The sequence below is a fragment of the Rissa tridactyla genome, chromosome 7, assembly GCF_028500815.1.
Source record: "Rissa tridactyla isolate bRisTri1 chromosome 7, bRisTri1.patW.cur.20221130, whole genome shotgun sequence".
Taxonomy (NCBI): domain Eukaryota; kingdom Metazoa; phylum Chordata; class Aves; order Charadriiformes; family Laridae; genus Rissa; species Rissa tridactyla.
Genome location: NC_071472.1, coordinates 31898201 through 31918870, shown reverse-complemented (window position 1 = coordinate 31918870; position 20670 = coordinate 31898201). Strand labels below are relative to the sequence as shown.

General features: G+C 38.5%; 1 protein-coding gene across 23 annotated transcripts in view; it reads left to right on the top strand.

Moving 5' to 3' along the window:
* Nucleotides 1-14338, top strand: part of CARF (calcium responsive transcription factor) — a 37717-nt gene extending 23379 nt beyond the window's left edge. For 8 of the 23 annotated variants that reach the window (XM_054208063.1, XM_054208068.1, XM_054208082.1 and 5 more), the window contains 6 exons: nt 1262-1392; nt 2410-2776; nt 4307-5002; nt 9366-9409; nt 10819-12857; nt 12985-14338. In XM_054208063.1, the coding sequence (XP_054064038.1) occupies nt 1262-1392; nt 2410-2776; nt 4307-4425 (617 nt within the window). In that variant the 3' untranslated portion in view covers nt 4426-5002; nt 9366-9409; nt 10819-12857; nt 12985-14338. The remainder of the gene's footprint in view (nt 1-1261; nt 1393-2409; nt 2777-4306; nt 5003-9365; nt 9410-10818; nt 12858-12984) is intronic. The other 15 variants (XM_054208064.1, XM_054208074.1, XM_054208069.1 and 12 more) reach the window with 15 other exon arrangements.
* The last annotated feature ends 6332 nt before the right edge of the window (nt 14339-20670 follow it).

The following is a 20670-nucleotide window of genomic DNA, read 5'->3' as shown; positions in this document are numbered from 1 at the left end:
TGTTTCCTTTTGCATATTCTATGAAGTATAATGACAAGTAAGATAAAGTACCCGTTTGTTTTTTTTCTTTTTTTTCAACTTTTGGCATTCATACTGAATGCCCATGCAGTGTAAGGTGTGGGTAGATTAGGAACTTTATTGCTAGGCATGTTGGTGGAGAATACAACCTAAGTAAAGAGCTGCCATCTCTTCCTACATGTGAATATTCACGTAAGCATACAGGATCTCTGTATAGAATTAAAAAGAGCCTAAATATTTGAAGTAGTTGTGTTCAAGGAGATTTACAGAGTGTGTCTTATGGTCAGTTATGATAAAGAGTTAGAGTTTGCAAATCAGTACAAATGTTGAAAAATGTGTCTCCACTTCCTGAGACTGCTGGAAAGTTTTGTATGTTTTCCCGCTAGAAAGCTTTTTGTGATTGACCATTCTTAATTTTTTTCCATTCACTAGGCTAATCTGCATGCACAGGGCAAGCTCTTCTTTTACAGTTAAAGCAGTGAAACTGCAAAATAAGAGGCTAAGCAACATGTGTCTGGATAAATCTTATCCAAAATGTTCTGGGTGGCTCAAACAGGAAATGAAATGATTCCATGGAAAGTTTTCTTGCAGAAATTGCTACAAGTGAATCTCAATTTTTATAAGTCTTCAGGAAATGAAGTCCATCATTCTTGCATTAAATAAGAATTTTGAGGATATGATGTAATCTGTAGGCTGAAAGGCCTCCAGATAAATGTACTTTTGGTGTGATATTGCATGGAAGTTATCCTGATTCCACAAAGATGTTTGGAAGGGAGTGGTTCAACTTAGAGGATTTCCTGTGTAGATTTTTATTTTGGAAGACAGTGTTTTCTTTTGAGGCCTGTCTGTTACTGAGCCATTACTGAGGTGCGTCTATTGTCAAATTATTTGATTGCTGCTTTGATAGAAATGTTTCAGCTTTTATGTTATAAATAGAAATTAAAACTGCAGCCAGGTTAGCTTGCAATTACTTTGCTCTCCAAAATGGATTTATTGGTGCTTCTCTTTTCACTCTGAACAGGCACATACAATCTTCCTACAGTATTGTCTTTTTCCTCATACCCAGCCTTTTTTTCCCGTAGCATCGAAGTTGTTCTGCAAAGAGAAACAACATATATGTATATACATGTTTTTTATATGTCTATATTGAGATTGAAGGGGTTTGTTCAGTTTGCAGGGGAGGCTTTTAAATGGGAAGAAGAAATTTGTCGTAACTGTCTGCTTCCTCTCTGTGGCACTGCAGGGAGCTCAGCAGGGGAGTCAGTCACCACCAAAGCAGAATCCAACCAGAGCGGGGAGTCCTTGCTACCAGAAACTGCGCAGCTGTTGTCTTCACTCTCTTCACTTCAGCCCAAGATATTTGCACAACTTCAGGTACAGTCAAGTTATTTACAGAATGTCAAATGTTCTGTGCTGGGAATGCTGAAGGCAAGCTGAGAACAGCAAGTTGCCTCACAGCTAATGATCCCAAACACTGGCTAGGTAACACGGACTTTGAAATAGCTGTCAGTTCTTACTTTGGCCTCTCTTGCATGTCACATTTAGCATATAGCTGTGGCGCAGGGGATCCCACTACCATCTTTTGACACACTCAAGTTAGGGTCTCTTGTGAAGGCAAAACCAAGAAGTTCAAGGTAGTGGGCTTCTGCCTCAAACCAGCCACCTATTAGTTTCCCAAGAGGTCTAGTAATTTCATAATGAAAATGTTGCAAAACTGAGGGGAGGTAAGTCAATCCTACTTACTCCTTTTAAATCCTCCTCCAGCCTCATAAGAAAATACGTTAAAATCCTAAAACTGCTCCCAGCTCAGATCTGTAGACTTCAAGGTTGAAAGGCTGAAGAGTGGGGATAAGAATGTCATACTAAAACAGCTTCTTCTAAAGCTCATCTCTCTTCGAAGCTGGCTCTCTTAGCCTTCTTCCCTGAATACTTCTTTGAAAAGCTGCCTTCATATTTCCTGAACCCCAATGAAACACATGATCCCTTCCCTAGAAATTCAGTCTGCAGTAAGGTGCTGTTCTTCTTACTGTTTCCCTCTCTTTCTGAAGACAGCCGGGGTCCACCTCACTCTCTTTTTTTGAAGCAGTATGCTTAGGTTTTAGTTGCCCCCCTCTTGTGGGAATAGGCAGTATTGGGGAATGATTTGAAACTGAGTATCAATCCAAAATTAGACTTTTATGGTCATTAAGTAGTATTCTAGATGCTGCTGGATACCATTGTCCCAATTGTTTTCTAATACAGCTTTAGCCTGGGGTTGCTGGGATTGACTGTTCAAAAGAGATGAAGTATAGGAAGTCAGAAGTTCCATCATGGCAAAAGACATGCCATTAAATGCAAATTCTTCCTGCTGCAAATACTGGTATGTTAGTACTTGTACCTTCTCTTCCACAGGGATTACAGCTGCAGTCAACTTTTACGTCCACAAATGGATCAACAGCACTGATAGCTGTAAATAACCATTCCCCTCCCAGCCCTGCAAGTCTCCTGGATTCCATAGGGAGTGCAATAACCAACCATTCTCTAGTACTTAGTCAGGGACACAGTCTGCAAGCAGGTGCTGGCCTAACACAACATAGCGCTGCTACCTCTGCTTTTGGGACTCCGCCTGGCTCTGATCAGAGTGTGGTCACCATGGGCCAGCTGGTAGCAGTTGGAGGGGTAGATGACTCCAGAAGCCTAGAAGGAGGAGTCCATCAGATTCTCCTGGGAGACGTACAGACTATTCCGGTACGGATTGTGGACAGCCATCCAGCACTTAGTAAGTTGCAGTCTTCCCAATTCTACATAAATATAGAAGACATGGTGGATTTTGTGCTGTGTGTCTTGAAGAAAGGAGAGAAATGTGTTAATAATGGGGAACTCCAGCATAGACTTCTTTCAGCTGATCCTAATTAGTTTATTAGTTTTTTCTGTGAAAACATGCAGACTGTAAACAAAAAAAACCAAAACAAAACAAACACCAACCCAAACCCTGAAATTTAGGTTTTGCTGTAAAAAGATGACTTCTTAGTTAAACTGCTTATCAGTTTCTTTGTCCAAATACCAACTTATTTCATGGAAACAATATTTTTGCCAAAAATCCTCGTATTTAGCTAAAATTCTGACTTCAAAATAATTTTTTAAAAGGAAAAATAAGAATATAAAATAACCATTACTGAATCTAGTTAGGACTCTTCAGAAAGAAATGTGGGTTTTTTTCATTAATTCTTTCTTTGCACCGTCCCAGCAGATTTCTGACATTTTGTAATAAACTTCTACTCAGATCGTGTAGTCATCAATATATTTTAGCAGCGATCAGTTGGAGCTGTATGTAATTGCTTTGGTTTGAAAAAAATTACAAAATAAACACCATAAATAACTTTATCAAAATAGAAGGCTCCTTAAAACCATTGTTATCAAATATAGATACAGTCTTTGAATTCTCAACCATGGAACCTGATTGAGAATGAAAGCTTGCATTCTCAAAGAATGATTTCTAATTCTTGCTGAGGAAAACCTGTTAGATATGGAGCGTATGTAGATCAGTGCAACATATCCTTTTGACTTTCCAGAGAGTCTGAAATGTTACCTGTGCAATACTTTATTATTTCTGTATTATCTTTTCTTGTCATCTATGACTTCTAAAAAGATGACCCTTGAGTAGTTTTGCAGGAACGTTTAGGTAAAGATGTGCTAGACCATAACCTACACCTTCGTAATGCCATAGCGATAATTATCTCCATATGTCCTGATGACGTTTGCATGTCAGCAAAATGTAATTTGTACTAAATTCTGTAATATTTTGAAAATGGAATTATAAGACTACATGAAGAAATAAAAAGAAAATAAAGGGTACATGAGGAAATATACTGAGATTCGTAGGTGTTAAAGTAGTATTGAGATATTTTACTGTGGCAGTATTGTCAAACTTAAATTTAAGGAGTTTTCTGTTTTCTGTACTCAAATTTTTGTGTAACTGGTTGTTTTTCCTTTTATAATTGAATTTGACTTATCTCCTGAGAAGTTCTGTTTTCATTCAGGGTAAAAGAATTTCAGAGAAATTAGAGAATTTCAGTAAAATTTAATTTTACTGCAGTAAACTCATGTCAACTTGTGATGTCTTATAGCACAGTGGATGACATAACTGACTGTCAAACTAAATGGCAGTTGACTTCACATGCTTTACCTGTTAGCTTGGGTTACTGAAACATTTTTCTTTTAAAAGCTTAAATAACTTTAAAGTTATTGGGGCTGAAGTATCATCAGTGGAGTGTGAACTTCAGTGTTTGATTTTTATTTTGTTTTTAAGCTGAAGAAAATACAGAGGGTGTTATCTGTGTGAGCCAAGTTAAACAAGAACCAAGAGAAAAAGCATTGTCTATGGAGCCAGATAAAATCAGAGATTGCCATAGTTCCTCACCTGTTTAAATCTGTGAAGCCTGGAAGGATTTTTCAAATCGACGAACTCTAAATGTCTTGGAAGGAAAGGCAGGTGCTCTCAAAGTAATGCGATTCTTCTTAAGTTGTATTATGACATTCAGACTAGGCATGTTTTATACTAGTTCTGACAGACAGCTGTTTTGATTTCTGACTGATGTGGCTCACTGCCAATTCCGGGTCATTCAGTTGCCCTGTGGAACACCACCTCTCTCTACTGTTTCAGGCTTTGAATAATTTGGATGCTATCCAAATGGCCCATTTTGGTTGACATTTCGGAAGGTCTTCCACAATTTAATTCCTTAGCTTTAGAATGTGGATCACAATGCTGGGTTTGCTTGTCTCCTTGAGACCCTCGACTGTTACAGCACTACAGAGATCATAGAATCTGCCAGCTCCAAGACCACAGAATCCAACAGTAAAGCGTATTAATACAGCAATGTTCTTGTGACATAACGAAGGTCCAGGATGCTAAATTTCAAAGTGATGAAGGACATGGATGTGTAAGAAAATGCAACTCTGACCTGATCATAATGTTAAAGGTGTGAAGATCAAGGAGAGGAGAAAGGTGAGGTTCCCAGGTGAACTTAAGGTTGTCTGACGGAGAAAAGTGTGAATTATAACGGTGAATGTTTTCAACTTTGACATCTTTAAACTTATGTTCTGGCTTTATTATGGTGTTCATTGCTGCATGCAGCCTTTGCAGTGGTACTGTATTATCAGTTGCTCATAACAACTAAAAGCAAGAGTTTTGTCTCATCAAAAATGGTTGATGCTGCCATTTCAGCTCATCTACCTTTTGCTTTATGCACTTACACTATCAGCTCAGATAAATATGATTTAACCTGCTGCTGTTTGTGATGTAGGGCTTATGGATACATTACTAACAAAGAGAGGCCCAAGAAAACAAAGCAAGTAATATAAATCCAAGCAATACGTGCAAGTATGCTGTCACTATAACATTCAGAAAACAAACTGATCTCTCTATGGTGGCAGCTTCAAGACTAAAGTGGTCCGTATTACTTAAAATAATTACCAGGAACCTCTAAAAAAATGAATATGATAGAAGATATGAAAATCTTTTAGCAATATTTAAGCCAAAGCCATAATAAGTGACAAGCACTGAATTGTAATCTGTGACAGACATGTTTCTTTAAGAAAAAAAATACACCTACAAATAACTTGGAATCCCTTGAAAGCAGTAAATTAAATGAAACTGATGCCGATGTAGATAGCAAGTTAAACAATGTTGATGTTGAATTCTTAGAGCAACATTCAGAGTATTTTGTATACAGCAATATCTGCAGTTCTGTTATTAGTTGCTACTAAATGTTTGAGAACTTGATGATAAAATTAGATATTTTTTCTGCATGCTGTACAAGAATACAATCTGAGGACTTTCTCTTTTTCAGACACTAAAAAATAAAAGAAAACAAACAAACAAAAAACCAAATAACCCAAAAACCCAAAACCATTAAGAAGATTGGTTCATTTATGTAGAGGAGGAAGTGTTCGGAATATCCTGTGAACATGAAGATTAACGTTTTAAAATTGTTAAATTTGTTAACATACATTCAAGGCATTCACAAACATCATATAAACGGCGGCCATTTAAAATTAATTTTTCATTTTCTCCCGAGTATTTAAAGCTAAAACTCTCAAGTGTCTCAAATTGAACTTGGGTTCCTAATACCTTTATATGCAGCGTCTGTTAGGTAGGTGCGGTATCTTAGTCTTACCTTAAAATATATTAACTTCTGTGAGGTTAATTAACACTGTTAATGCTGTTCATTTAAAGCTAATGTTTATGAATTAGCTTAAATTAGAATTTTCCAACAGGGTCATGCTCTTATTAAGTAAGAGTCAATATTTTATCATGCCAAGTGCATAGAGAATCTTCAGTTCTTTGGAGTCTCTCATATTTAGTTTCTACACTGAGTTGTGTTGAGGTTTGCTGTACTCACTTCTGGGTAGGCAAAAATCCCACAAGATTCACCCTTCTGGGTTGTTTTTGTTGTTGTTGTTAATTGTTAAATGGATGTTCTCTGCTGCAGTCATAGTTCTGGAGCATACAGGCAGCAGTCACTTTTTCTTTTCCAACTCAGTAACTACATACCAGAATGGGTACCTCCTTCTACTCTGCTGTATTCAGTGATTCCATCACCTTTGGTTTTTCTTAGAGTTTAAACTCATGCATTCCGAAGTATATTGCCTTTCTCAATATTACTCATTTTTGGAGAATTGTTCTTAATTTTTGAGAATGCTTATTCTCAAAAGAATAAATTACAGCTAGAGATTACTAGCAAGAGGTTGTTTCACCTTTAATTTTCTTCAAAGCAGATGACACATTTGTGGTTGGAGTAAAAACATAAGGAAAGAGAAGTTACATTTCCATTAGTTTTTGCTTAGTTCCCTCATTAACAGAGCTGTTCTTTAACAGTCACTGTTCTCACCGTGAGCTACAGTCTCATCTTGTGCTGAACAATATTTCTGTTGGTACTTCTATTTTTGGTTTACTGCTCACAGCTGGAGGAAATACTCTTTTAGTCCATCTTGAATTGTAGGCTGTGAAATGAATTTTGTAATCTGCCCTGAAAACAATAGAACAAAAAGTTAGGAGAAATTTAAAGAAGCAGTAAATAATTAGTTGTTTTTAAAAGCTGGGGATGAGAGTTGCAATTCTGTTCATTGAAAAATCTTATTTGAAATGCTTCTTCAGCCAATACTCACATTTTTTGTTTTCAGTTTCCTTCTTTTTCACAGAATTTCAGCTCTTTGTCTTCCAAATGCATATTCCAATTTATTACTGTGTTGTGTTTAAATTTAGCATAATCTTTCCTCTTTAAAGAGTATGTTTATGTTTGTTTTGTATATGTTGCTAATGGAGGAACACAAACTCATCACCCATATCCAGTCTCTATATTCAGCTTAACACCTTAGTTCACTAATTTCCACCTAAATTTTACAGAAAAGGCTCTATTATGTATATGAAAAAATCACAAGTAAACAATACCACTTTCAATGCACTTAAATTTGTTTGCATAGAATACTCGAGGCTGATTTTTCAAAGAAAGCTGTGTAGCTTGGTGCAAAGTAGTTGGTTATTTGTGGTGGAATTGTAGATGTTTTTCTGATGTTTACTTTGTTTTCTTGTGGTTGTTATGTTCAAGCATTTATTTTGCAAACCTAGAAATCCTGAGCTTCCACAGTACTGTAAATGAACAAATTATTCTCCAATTTATCCTCATTGTTGGTTACCCATAACAGTGATTGGTTGGCTTGACAAGAAGGGGCTGCGCTTATGTATGTGCATGCAAAAATAATTTTTTGCTAAAATGTAGAGAAGACATAAAAGGGCACACGTCCAAAGCTCTCATTCAAGGCCAGCAACCTCTTGGATGGAGACCAGTAGTGGTAATGAGTCCTCTTCACACAGTTCAAAAATCCAGCCTTGTTCATGTGGTATGAAGATTGATGCAGTTTGTACAAAATTGAGACAAGTGTCTGTATATGTATGTCTATATATTTATATAGTAACTTAATGTATAATATTCCTATTCAAATGTAAACTACTTTTTCTTTTAAAGTAATGGTCTATGTTGTGGTTATGGGGGCTCATGGGGAGAAATACAAGAGCTACTTGAGGGCAGTGGTTTCTGGGGATGACAGAGATCAAGTAGGACGGCTCCAGGGAGACCATGTGGAAGAAGGTTCTGAAGATGTGTGAAAGGCAAGGGTCCTGCAGGGAAGGCTGGAGGGAGCTGTGCTGGGGGGCAGTCTGGGGCCCTGGAAAGGGATTGGGAGCCCATTGCAAAGGCTCAGTGCAGCTCCTGAATCTATGCCAGTAGTGGATAGGGTGAGTTCATGGTAGGAATTTTAAGGTATGGAAGAAAAGGAAACTCTGTCCTGACCTCAAAACCAACAGAGCTGCTTGAGTTTTGGTGAATACTAGAGGCAGCTAAATGACTTCTGAGTCTGGTCTGAGACACCCATTCTTATCTTCTAATAAGAAGAAACTCCTCTTGGACCTTCAACCCAGGAGCATAGACTCCTTTCCTTTACGTATTAACAAGGAAAATATACCTTTTCTTCCCAACTGAATTAACTTGCTGCTCTCCTCATCCCTCTGACTGCAGCTCTGTCTATCTCAAGCATGATCAGTATCCACCCAAGTCTCTCTTCCTTTGCACCTATTAGGGCTTCCGCTCAAGTCCCATGCCCTCAGGTCCTCCAGTTCTCAATGTTTCACTGTTACACTGTTGAAGCAGCTGGTGAGTTCACTGCACAAGTAAATGCTGGTGAGATGTGCTCCTGTCAGTTTTTCTTACTGTTTCCCCAGGGTCCTAAGTCCATATGTTCCATTTAATTTCATTAAGTTTTTTCCATGCTTGCTTTGTGGCTTTTCATCCTTACCTAGATGAATATTAGGCAGCCACGTTTCACAGTACATTTGTTACATTCACAGCAGCTGAAAAGAGTTGAGAAAACAAGGAGAAAAGGATAATTTCTGCCAGCTGTTAGGGCTTTATATTGAGCAATTGGCCTCTTTCCTTTCATACCCCTTGAGTTCCTGATTCTGGCTGTGGAAAGTAGCTGGCTGTTGACTTGTCTGTCAGTTGGCAAACTTACAATTTGTTCCCTTAAGCCTATTCAAACAGATCTGTTCTCAGAAAGTTAGGCAGGAAGAATCTGTTCTATCAGGGAAAGAAAGTGTGGTATAGCTGAGGATGATGCTGTGACAAGTTACTATTCTTCATGGATCTCTCATGAGAAAATCTTCTGTGATCTGCCCTTCCCTTCTGAAAAAAGCTTTTGTAGAAATAAACTTCAGAGCCTATCCCATCAGTAATGACTGTCTTCTCCCAGCAACAGTGCACCTCATTAATGAATGAAAAAAGCATTGTGTAAAACAGGCTGTGTTGATTTTTTAGGTCAGAAGCTATCCAGCAGGTCTGTCCAACAAGCATCAACTAAGGTATGATCTGCGGGGAGGAGGAGGGGAAGGCAAACATCTTGTCACATGACAGGAGTGTATATGCATTTGTTTGTGGGGGTTTTTTTCCGATGTAAGCAGTTACACCTTAGTATCTCACTCCATTTCTAATGCATGCGACAAATGACGTGTTTATTTTCTGAAGTGATTTGATGTGTTTTCTGGAGAGTCTTCAAAGGAGTGATCATAAACAGTACCGGTGTATTGTAGAAAGTATTAGTGGGTGTTTGTCATCTAGGGCCTCATCCTACTCTGGTATAGAAGGGATTTTAAAAGCATGGAAGGCTTTCTGAGGACAAATACTGAGTGTCCTTGTCCTAGGGAGTCTTTCCTGAACAGAAAATTAAGAGCATTGGATGCTGTGAGAGTAATTCTCATCAGTAATCCGTTAGCCTGCACTAGATAGAAGAAAACTTGCAAACAGTGCCCATATGATAACGTCTTTATGGAAGAACTGACCTTTGGATGCGTAGTAGTTCTAAGTGGTATATGCGTAAGGGATTGATTGTATTTTGAAACAAAAAAAAAGGGGGGGGAAATGGGGACATGAATATAGTTGTTTGCGTGTAGTTCTTTAATACAGCTTTAGCAGGGGAGTTGGACTAGATGATGTCTAGAGGTCCCTTCCAACTCTGAAAAATTCTGTGATTCTGTGATTACACTTAACTGTGGTTAAATGATACGGATATTTTAGGGCACATATAATCAGATCTTTTGATGTAGATAATTGGAATTCATGTTTTTACTACCATCCTTAGGTCTCTGCAGTGCAGCTCAGTTGGTCATTTGGCATGTACTGGGCTTCTGCTAATGACAGTCTGCTTGTTTAAACAAGAGCATGCTGTTCTAAGCAAATTAAATTTCTCGCTCTTCCTGATCTTTTTTCTAATAGAGATTGATAAGGCTCATAGGAGGATGAAAATCTGTTTGTAGTATAGTGATTTCATAAGAGTTAGTTGCTGGGTCCTCACTACGAAGAAACTAGAGACCAAAAACTTACATACTATTGGATCTGCCATTTGGTCATTTTTCTAATGTACTTGGGTTTCTACAGTGTGACAGTATCAATGGAGCATAAGCTACCACTAAAATACTCTTAAAATTTTATCTTTACCTTTTGGTTAAATGTTGATAGTTCAGTGGGTTCAGGAAAGGTCAGAGACCTGCTCTTTGTAGAATAGTCTTTGTCTCTAGATACTATTTAAAATGTAATTAGGTATGGAAATCAAATGGCACAAGAGCCAGAAACAGAGCGGGGTGTGTGTTGGCAGACCAGTGGGAGAGGGAGGAGTTCAGTCCAAGTGTGCTTATTCCAGACCAACGTTCTCTGTGCTAGTCCTGAATGCACCCCTTGAGAAACAGTGATGATTTGTCTTTGTGTTCTGACATAGCTGTTCTTCCTGCTTGCCCATTCAAGAAGTTGTACAAGCCTGCAAACGGCATGAAGATCATGAAGAGAGTGTGTAAGATCTTATGGGAGGACCTGCAGGAATGGAACGCAGGAGATTAAAGGTTGATGACTCCTATAAAGCCCACATTCTTTGGTGGGAGAAAGAGGATTTTTCAATAGAGAACAAAAGTAAATCTTCCCTTTCTGAAGTATTAGAATTACTGTGTCTCTGATTTGCTTGACAGGATGCCTATTGTTTGGACAGATGTCAGTGTTTTTATGAGTGTGTACCAACTTGTTAGTGAATACTTATCCATGCATTGCTGTCTTTGCATGTCATACTGAAACCGTAGGCCAGTGGAGCCTCCTGATCTTTGTATTGTCTGTGTATGTTTTCTTAAAGTAAATGAAAGCTTGTTTTATAAAGAAATAGTGGAGAACACTTGTCTGAAGTCCTTTCAGATACATGTTTTTACAGAGTAAGCTTTAACTTAAGGTCAACAATGTTGTATTTCTGCAGAAATTTCTTATGAGGAAATACTAGTGTATACTTCTAACCCTGTGATAACCTAAAAACAATCAAAGCCTTTTCCATTTTTTTTTCTTTTTATCCAGAACAGGAAGCATACCAAACTGTCCTTCAAAACCATCATGTTCAGATCCTCAAAGGTTTGGCACTTTTGTTCCTGTTTGTAGGTGATCTTCCATCTATACTGCAAATCACTGTGTTCAGGGTCTTCCACAAAAAAAGAACAGCAATTACAGAACCAAACTCACGTGGGTGGGGCGGGAAACAGGGATGATATCAGAATCCTTACTTACCACCTCTCCCATCACACAAGGGTACTTCCTTTTCATTTTCATAATCTGAGCTGGTCACTTGACAGCATGTAAATAACAATATCTGAAAACCATAGTTTGTTTATAAACATCTGTGTCACATCAAGTCTGGATGTGACAAATTTTCTTTGTGCTTGGAATTTGCATTGGTTTAGTGAAAACAATGGTGTCATAAACGGTCCAGTCTCAAGAACTGATAGAACCTTCAGCTGTGAATTTGGTCATAGTCTGAGCTTTAAGTGAGATAAGGAGAAATTCTGAGGCCGTGCCCATGTGTTCTGCAGTATTTGTTGAGCAGAAGAAAAGCCTTCAGTTTCTTCCAGCTCCCAAGAGCTGCATTTGTGTTTCTACCTGATGCAGAGCTGCTTGTATTTATCTCCTCAAGGATGGCTTTGTGGAATTCTGCTTTCCAGCGTAAGGGAACATAGAGGTCTCCCTGTATGAAAAGTTGATGACCAGTGTACGTAGTCCAAGTGAGTTGGAAGCACCTAGAACAGTCACCCTCAGGCATGCTGGAATTTAAGCTGTGTTAAGAATGGGAGCTGGTAGAAGGAACAAGCAACTGTAGAATGAATGGTAAAATTAGGCATTCTTGCTCTTCATTTAGTACCCTCCTCACAGAGTACCTTTTCTTAAACATCTTGAGAAAAACACTGGTCAGCAGTGGGAGGAAAAAAAATCTCAATTTCTCCTCCCCTTTCCCCCGGACCTACCATCTAACAATGGTTTTGATAACTAGCCAGAAATTTGGCCTAAAAAAAAAAGAAAAAATCTATCCTAGATCTAAGTGTACAGTGTTTAATTCCTAAAGGACTATGCTAAAAATTCATTTGCGCTTTGTCAGGTCACTGTTCTTTTAGACATAAATTTAACTTTTTTTCATAGATGTTTCTCTTAAAGCTAAAATTAAATGGGAGAGGGAATTGGAAACAAATTATTTATGTTTCTTACAGATGATACTTCAGTTTTCTGAAGTGTGCAGGTGTTTCCTCTTTGGCTTCTACGTCTAGCTCTTAGTTCACTGTGTTTTCTCAGGATCACTTAACCTCTGAGAGTACTCCAGATAACCAGCAAGAAACCAGAATGGAGAACAGAAGAGGAAGTGAAGTTTGTAAAGAGCTGCTTGCAGGAGACAGAAAGCTCTCACAGTTAGAGCTCAAGACTGCAGTTTCTTCTGACTGAAGTGGTTCCCTTTAAATGGTAAACTTGGGGTTTGTTCTTTTTAATATACAACTTTTTTATTGTTGACTTTGGTGCTATTTATGCTCTGAGCTCACATCTAATAAAAGCTAGAACAGTAATTGTGTATATTTGCTTTTATCTTCAGTGCACCAGTTATCTTCTGAATGCAAACTGGTGTAACAACTCCATGTTCTTCTTGGCTGTTGACAAAGCTGTTATCACATCTGAGGTGTTTTATACGTGAAAGGAGATGAAGAAAGTGGGATCCTTCTTGAGCTTCTTACTTCTACTGAGAACAGATGTGGAAAGAGAGCTTTACCAGTTTTAAATCAGTATCTTCACAATAATTTGGTGGGTGCACAGGTTTTTCATGTCAGATTCTAGTGCATGTCTAACTTTGAACATAATACAAGCCATAAAATTACCTCTCCCTGGCCTCTCATATTATTTTTTTTGTCTCCTACCACTGTACTCATACTCGGCGCTTTTTGGGAGTGGGGGGATTGTTTTAACACATTCTCATCTACCACTTGTCTGCTTTTCTCCTGTTGCCTTTTTCTCCTATCCAGAGCAGCACAGAAACAAAAATGTCTCTTTTTGAAAAAACTGCTCTATCATCCTCAGTTTCCCATGTTTGGGGATGAATTTCCTTTCTGCCAGCACAACTGCCAAGCCATGCTGATGAGAGCAGCATCTTGCACTATGTGTACCAGCAAATTATCAGCACAAATAACTGTCCTTCTCCCCCTTACATTGTTTTGAATCCAGATCAGTCTGTGGGTCTGGACCTTTGTGCACCCCACAAGTGACTCTTTCAGTACAACTTGAAGGGGAGCACAGGACCGGGTCAGGAAGTTCTTAATCTCCAGCTTTTTGGTTATGTTTCTGTACTGGGTGCGGGTGCCTAGTTACGCAGGACACGGCTGGTTGTGGCCAGCTCTGCAATGGACCCACTGCAGGACACAGCTGAGCTCATCAGTGAAGCTGGTGGCACCTCTGTGAAAATGTATTTAAGAGAGTGTATTTAAGCAGAATGAGGAAGAAAGTGAGAGAATCAGTCCTCTGAACACCAAGGTCAGAGAAGGACAATGAGAAATTGCTTTGGGTGCTGGAGCTGGAGCAGGTATTTCCCTGCAGTCCGTGGAGGACCCCATGCCAGAGCAGATGGAGATTTCCTGAAGGAACTGCAGTCCACGGAGAGGAGCCATGGAAGAGCAGGCTTATGCTGAAGGACTGCAGCCTGCGGAGAGGACCTGTGGTGGAGCAGGGGAAAAGCATGAGGAAGACGGAGCAACAGAAAGGAGCCGTTACAGACTGACTGCAACCCCCTCATTCCTATTTGCCCTGCACTATTTTGGGTGGGGGGGAGGTAGAGGAGTTGGGGTGAATGTATGAAGTTGAGCCTGGGGAAAGAAGGAAGCATGAGGAGAAGGTGCTGTTTTAATTTGTATTTGTTTCTCGCTATTTTAATCGGCAATAAATTAAATTAATTTTCCTCACATCGAGTCAAGTTCTTTGAAATTTATATCTGGACTCAAGTCACAGTGGAAAATACTTAACTGATTTCTCTTTGATCACTGCATTCCAGTATTGCCTTTAATTTTTTAAGTAGGACACAAAATGGATGAAACTTTAATTTTTAAGAAATCATCCTGAATAGGAAGGAGTACACCTTGTTTGGCTCAGCAGTTGCATTTTTGGATGTATTGGTTAGGCCTTTCAAGTTCTGCTTATTCACTTTTTCACTAGAGTAAATCTTAGGCTGCAGAGTCAACTCAGGAACAGGTCTAATCCATTTCTTTTCTGCTGGAGAAGAATACCAGCCATATTTTTACCGGTTTTAGCACTGAAGAATCATTCTGGGGAAAGGATGCTGCAGCAGTTGATTCTACTTTATCTACTTTGGTAGTGTTGTTCTTACAGATGTTAAGGATGCAGCATCTTCACAGCGTTATATGTAACTGTGCTTCAGAAGGGGTCAAAGTTTGGGCTGAGTGGCATCTTTGGTGAAAGTAGTATTAATCTTGGAAAAAGAAATAAGCAGAGTTTGAGAATGAGATTTATGTTCCTGTGCTTTTCAGAGATTATTTTCCTGAATGAGAAGGGAACTTCCTTGGAAGGTAAGTTTTTTATGTGAGTTGTTACACGACCTACCAAAAATATTTGGCACTGGCCACCCAGGGTATCTAGACAAGATACAGGTGACATTATGCACTTAATGGTTTCTAATAGGGGCACTGTTTGGAGTACAAAAATTGGTGGATAGTTTCCTAGTATTAGCTAAGTCAATCTTTAATTTCTTGCTCTCTTTGCACGTCTCACTCTGAAAGGAAGATTCTCTGTTAAAAGGAATATGGTGAATTGTTAACTGTCTGTATGGAGGACACAAAGCTATTTGTGGTGGCTAAAGAAGATAATAAATTAGATGAGCTTCAGAAAGGATTGCACCATCGTTATAATTTCATCAAGTAATTTCTTCCAGTGATATCACTCACTTTTGATTATTGTCTTACTGTTTACTTACTGAATAATCTATTCCGTAATCTTTCCTGGCTGTGTCAAGGCCATAGAAGAAATGCATATAACAATTCTCCTTTCTCTTGAAGTTCCATGAAAGGGAAAGAATTCCCCGTTTTGCAGCTCTTGGGGGCAGTCATGCTTGCTTAGCTACCAGCTGCTCTGGAAGAATACATGATTATCCGTGTTCCCTATCTATCAAAAAATCTTGGATAAGGCAAAGTGAATTTGGCATCTAAAAAGGCAGGCAAACTACCCTGGAACCAAATTTAGCATCTTCAGGAGCTGCAGCCTAGGGTTTATCAGTTGCAATTGTAAAAAGATTGATGTTTTCATAGCAAAATGTATTTTTATTCAGCCAGTTCAGTCTGTGAAAAAAATGCCTCCGTTCCTTTTATTTCAGATTTGTGGACTTCTTTGCAAAATGATCTGAGAGATCACTAGTAAGATTAGTTAATAACTGCAAAATGGAAAGGTTTCACTGTGGACAAGTGGTAACAAAAGGTACAATAAAGTCAGCGAGCATAATTGTCATTAGTAAGGTAAGATCTCTCAGACATTGGCCACAGGTTAATACTTTTGGTGTATATGCTGACATTTATTCTGATCCAAAGGTTAACCGATTGATTCTAAAACAGCAAGAAGGAATCCAAGTAAGTGCTGGTCAAGTAGCCAATAACACCATTACTTATTAACTACACTTACTACTCTTTGGGCAAATATGATAAACACTTGCTGACCTGTGCAAAAGTAGTTGTGCTTCAGGTGTCAGCCCTTGGTGAATGCTACGATTCAACAATGACAACATCAAAAAATTGTTTCCCTTCGATTCCTCAACATGTTAGTACTCACTCGCCATCTTAAGCCAGTATTGCCTTCTCAGCAGCCTTAATTCCATCTCTGGAAAACTAATTTTTATCTAGACAGCAAACTGTACTAACTTCTGTAAATCATCAAAGCAAGGGTACACAAATCTTCTCTGACCAAATTAGTAAACAAAGCTACGATACTTCACATCCCAGAGGCAGCACGACCACTAGAATGAATTAGTTAACCTTTGGCTACATGAGAAGTGGAATTTTCCAACCAAATATTTTGGTGGTCGTCTTGGTGACAATGAGCTGTGTCAGAGATTTCTAGAAGAGAAGCAGTGGAAAATATTGAAGACAACCTAACAAAGTCTGTATCACAAAGAAAATATGCACCAAAAGTAACTCTTCCTTTTGAAAAGCCCATAGAACATGTTCTTAAATCCTGGAGCATGATCCAAGCTGGCATGGTGGACCTGGGTATACTATCACAAATTTTCAAAACGTTCTCAGCAGCACCCACACAAGTTTGTTCCCCCGTTCAACCTGAGCAAGGAAAGGAGCCTGTAGTTAAGCCACATACTGAGTTAAAGTTAATTTATAATGTCATTTTACCATATCCCAGTTCAAATGAGTTGCTTGAGAAAGCAGTTTAAAAGCACCGATGCAGTCAAAAATTGAAACTCGATTTTTAAAAGTCTAAGTTGGAAAAATAAATCTGAGTTCAAATTTGTAGTTCACCCTGTTTTGCATTAGAAGGGAGACAGAGGGGAAATAATACTTTCTTGACTATTGCTACTTTCTTATGCCTGTCATCCCTCCAGGACTGCTGCTGTGAACTTGGGCGTACATACTGGTTTTTTTCCAGTAGTAATTTTTTTTTCATTATGACGAGGAAATGTGTCTATGTCCTCAGCTATTTTCACCTGTGTTTTCTTCTGTGGAATACACCCTTCAGATGAAATATTGAGAGTCTTGTCAAGTTTCCAAGATACTTTCATGTTTGTATATCCATTGAGTATAACTAGGAGTAAAATAAAGCTCTTGTCCCCCTTTCAGTTCAGGTGAGAAGTTGTGTGATGTAATTACTATGATATTTAAAGTATGTTGACTGATTACAGCTGTAATAAATGCTGTAATCTTTGTAAAATTTATGCTTCCATGTATTTGGGAGGTTGATACTATTGAAATGTGGTAATCAGAACTATAGCACTATGTTCTGAACGTTGCCAGGGTAAGCTGATTAAAGTTTTTGGTGAAACATGAAATAGGGAGTAGGGATTTCTGGCAAGGCCTTGATTGGTCTCGAGGGTTATTTTTGTAGCACTGGGCTTAAAGGTGAGTAATCAAACCATAAATACGTGCTCTTCCATTACATTAAATCTCTTGAGAAATTTCGAGACCTACTTCCACTCGCAACAAGTTCATGCTAGAGAAATGTCTGTCTGGTACCTTAGTGATATTCCAGAAGCATAATGATCCTGTAAAAAGTGGTCTTATGAAAAGGAAGACAGCTTGAAAGAGCCGATTAGTGGAGATTTTCCTCAGCTATATATCTGTGTAAACTACTTGTGGAGAAGTCTTACGCGTGAAGAATACAGGGCTGGAATTTTCCTGTGCTTAGATGTGAATCTGTTCATGACCTTAGCCGAGATTGGGCCGCTTGACCTGTGGAGGCCCCCTCCAGTGTAAATGACTCTGTTCAGTCAATCTGTGATAGCAAGAGCTTATATAAAATAATCTGTATGTGTATAGAGTGCACTGGCAAGATGGACACAGTAACTGTAGCTTCTGATTATTCCACATCCTTATCCTCCCATTAATGTAAAAGTCATTTATTGCAGAGTATAGATTGCAAGGAGTGCGCTGTATTGTGCAAGATATCTTGATGTAGGCTTTAGGGTTTTCCATTTTATTTGACCCAATTCTGTGCTTGAGCAATTAACACACTTCTAACATGCTGCTGTTTGAGGAGAAAAAAACTTATCCTGAGAGATTTCTATTAAAATGTACCCAGAGAGATGCTGAAGTCTCTTACCTAGTACCTGGAAAGAAAAATGAGGTAATGAGGTGATGAACTTCAAGCGTCTGGAATGTATAAATTGATATGAGATTTGGCAAGAAACTGGGGACCTAATTATTCACAAATGCTAGGCATTTGTAATGTAGGTGCTTAAAGCAGCAAAAGCACCAAACTGATCTGACCTGTTTTCAGCTGTTGTGAATTTAACTTCTGCTGTAATAGGTAAATTTGACAATTTTCATTCTACAGCACTTGTCCTTTAACAGAAAAATATTCTATTAATTTCTCAATAGATGCTTAGCATATCGAGATGTAGGCCAGGTTATTGCTTCAAATCTAAGCTGAACTGGTAACGATCTAGCGGTTTGTTTACCCCTGCGACAACGGAACCTAGCTTTAGGTTGGTGCTCTGAAGTAATAATGCCTGAGAACAAAAACTAGCATTAACTGATACATCCTTCTTGAAAGTTTCACTTCTAAAGACAACTTCCTGAATTGCTTTAAAGCGTGCTAATAGGAAATGTGAGGAAGTTTTTCTTGCTGCATTTGTTCTCAGGATGATAAAGGTACACACAACAGTGTGTGTACTACACAGAAGATAAATTGAGAGTTCCTCTGCTCCTTTTTCAAAAGGGACTTCCAATTAAAAAATTAGAACAATTATTGAAAGTGGAAAAAAAGAAGTCTCTTTCCACATACATTGTTAATCTGCAAAGGACAAGTCCACAAAGTAGTATTGAGATCAAACATTATTTAGGATGATAATTTAGAATATCCATAGTTAGGTTACTGTTTTTATGTTGAAACCATCTAAACCTTTTGTGTAGAGAGTACAAGCTAACCATGAACTTGTGGGGATAAAGAATTACAGGATATTCTTTGGGGATCTGGGGAGGTTAATATCCCTTGCAATTCATCCTGAAATAAGCCGGTACTGGCAACTTTCAGTGGCAGTTTATTTGACTAAATAGGCCAGTGGTCCGATTCATTTGTGCCAGAAAGGAGTGTTAACATTGACTTAAACTACTAGGACAAAAAGTACCGTTCTTTTGGGGTTTTTAGTTTTTTTTAATGTTAAATTTTATTTCTTTAATTTATATAATTTACTTGACTTGGTGTTTTAATATATTGTATGAGGAAAGCAGGCAATATTTTGATTTTTGGATGGTGGGTTCTCATTGCTAATTTACATCTTGAAGTTCTAATCCACGTTCATGACATTATCACTTATACAGGGACAAGCACGGTCAGACAGGATTAGAGAATTAGCACAGAGTGAGACATCCAAAACCATTTCTGCTGTCTTTTATTAGACTTCTGTTTGTTTTGAGTGGCAGTAGATAACTGACTTATAATTACAGAGTCTTTAAGACCTCACTCTTTCTTTGGAAGGTCTATGCCCTGCTGAAAATTTTTCGTCATTTACAGGGTCAAGCAACAGAGACAGGCTGAAGGTGCTGCTGTTTGGAAAACAATAACTACAGAGCTATTGAGTGTTGGCAGGGGACGCAACCATCACCCCTATATCCAGCAGATGAGAGAACAAGGAAAGAAATACAAGATTGATATGACCCCTGTTTTTCTTCTGGTTGTACCCATATTAGATCAAAAGACTTCTAGGAGAATTAGTGAGCAATGCTGCAAGAGAAAGCAGAGGTGGGAGCTCAGTGATGGCAGCTGGTTGAACTTCTTTAAGTCATCCAGCTATTTCTGTAGCATTTGGAGTGAGAAGGTACTTTCCCAGTCCTCCTTCAGGCTGCTTGGAAGGAATATGTTTTATCCCAGACTGTCCATTCTCTAGTTCTTGGCTTTGGGCAGTGTGGGCGATGGCCACTTAGGCCAATAGGTTACAAAAGGAGGTGGCTGTTGGACAAGTGCTCTCTGCTCAGCCAACATTAATAGCAGTTCTTCCAAATGTTGCCAGTTCTTTGTGCAGCAGGTTGTTCTGTATGTATTGAGACACAGCAAATTTAGGAAGTAGATATACTTCTGGAGGCTGCAAGAAAATTGAGATTTGTGTGTGTATGTATAGCCTCACAGAACGCACACACACACATGTAATGATGTATATGATTTTTTTATCAGACTCAGTCATTTGTTGATAATAACTTGCTATAAACAACTGTTGGCGTGAAGCCATTTTCAGTCATCCTATAAAAAGCAAATAGCTTGTTTTCATGTGACAGCTCGATGAGGCAAGAACCTTAGAAACTGTTTATAGTAGGTACAGCTGTTTTACAAAGACAGTCATTTAAAGATACATATTTCCTGAAGTGTTAGCTAACTTGCTTGTGTCTTGAAAGAACTTTTAGCATGGCTGTTACCTTGGATTGCTGCTTCTGTGCTGAGCAGCCAGTCATTGAAATCTACATTGTAAATTAGTCACATACTCAGTAATTTGATTATTTTTTATTACCTTTGAGTAGAGAATATAGAATCCAAGCTGTTTTCAATCTGACATGCATTATAGAAGAATTAGAGG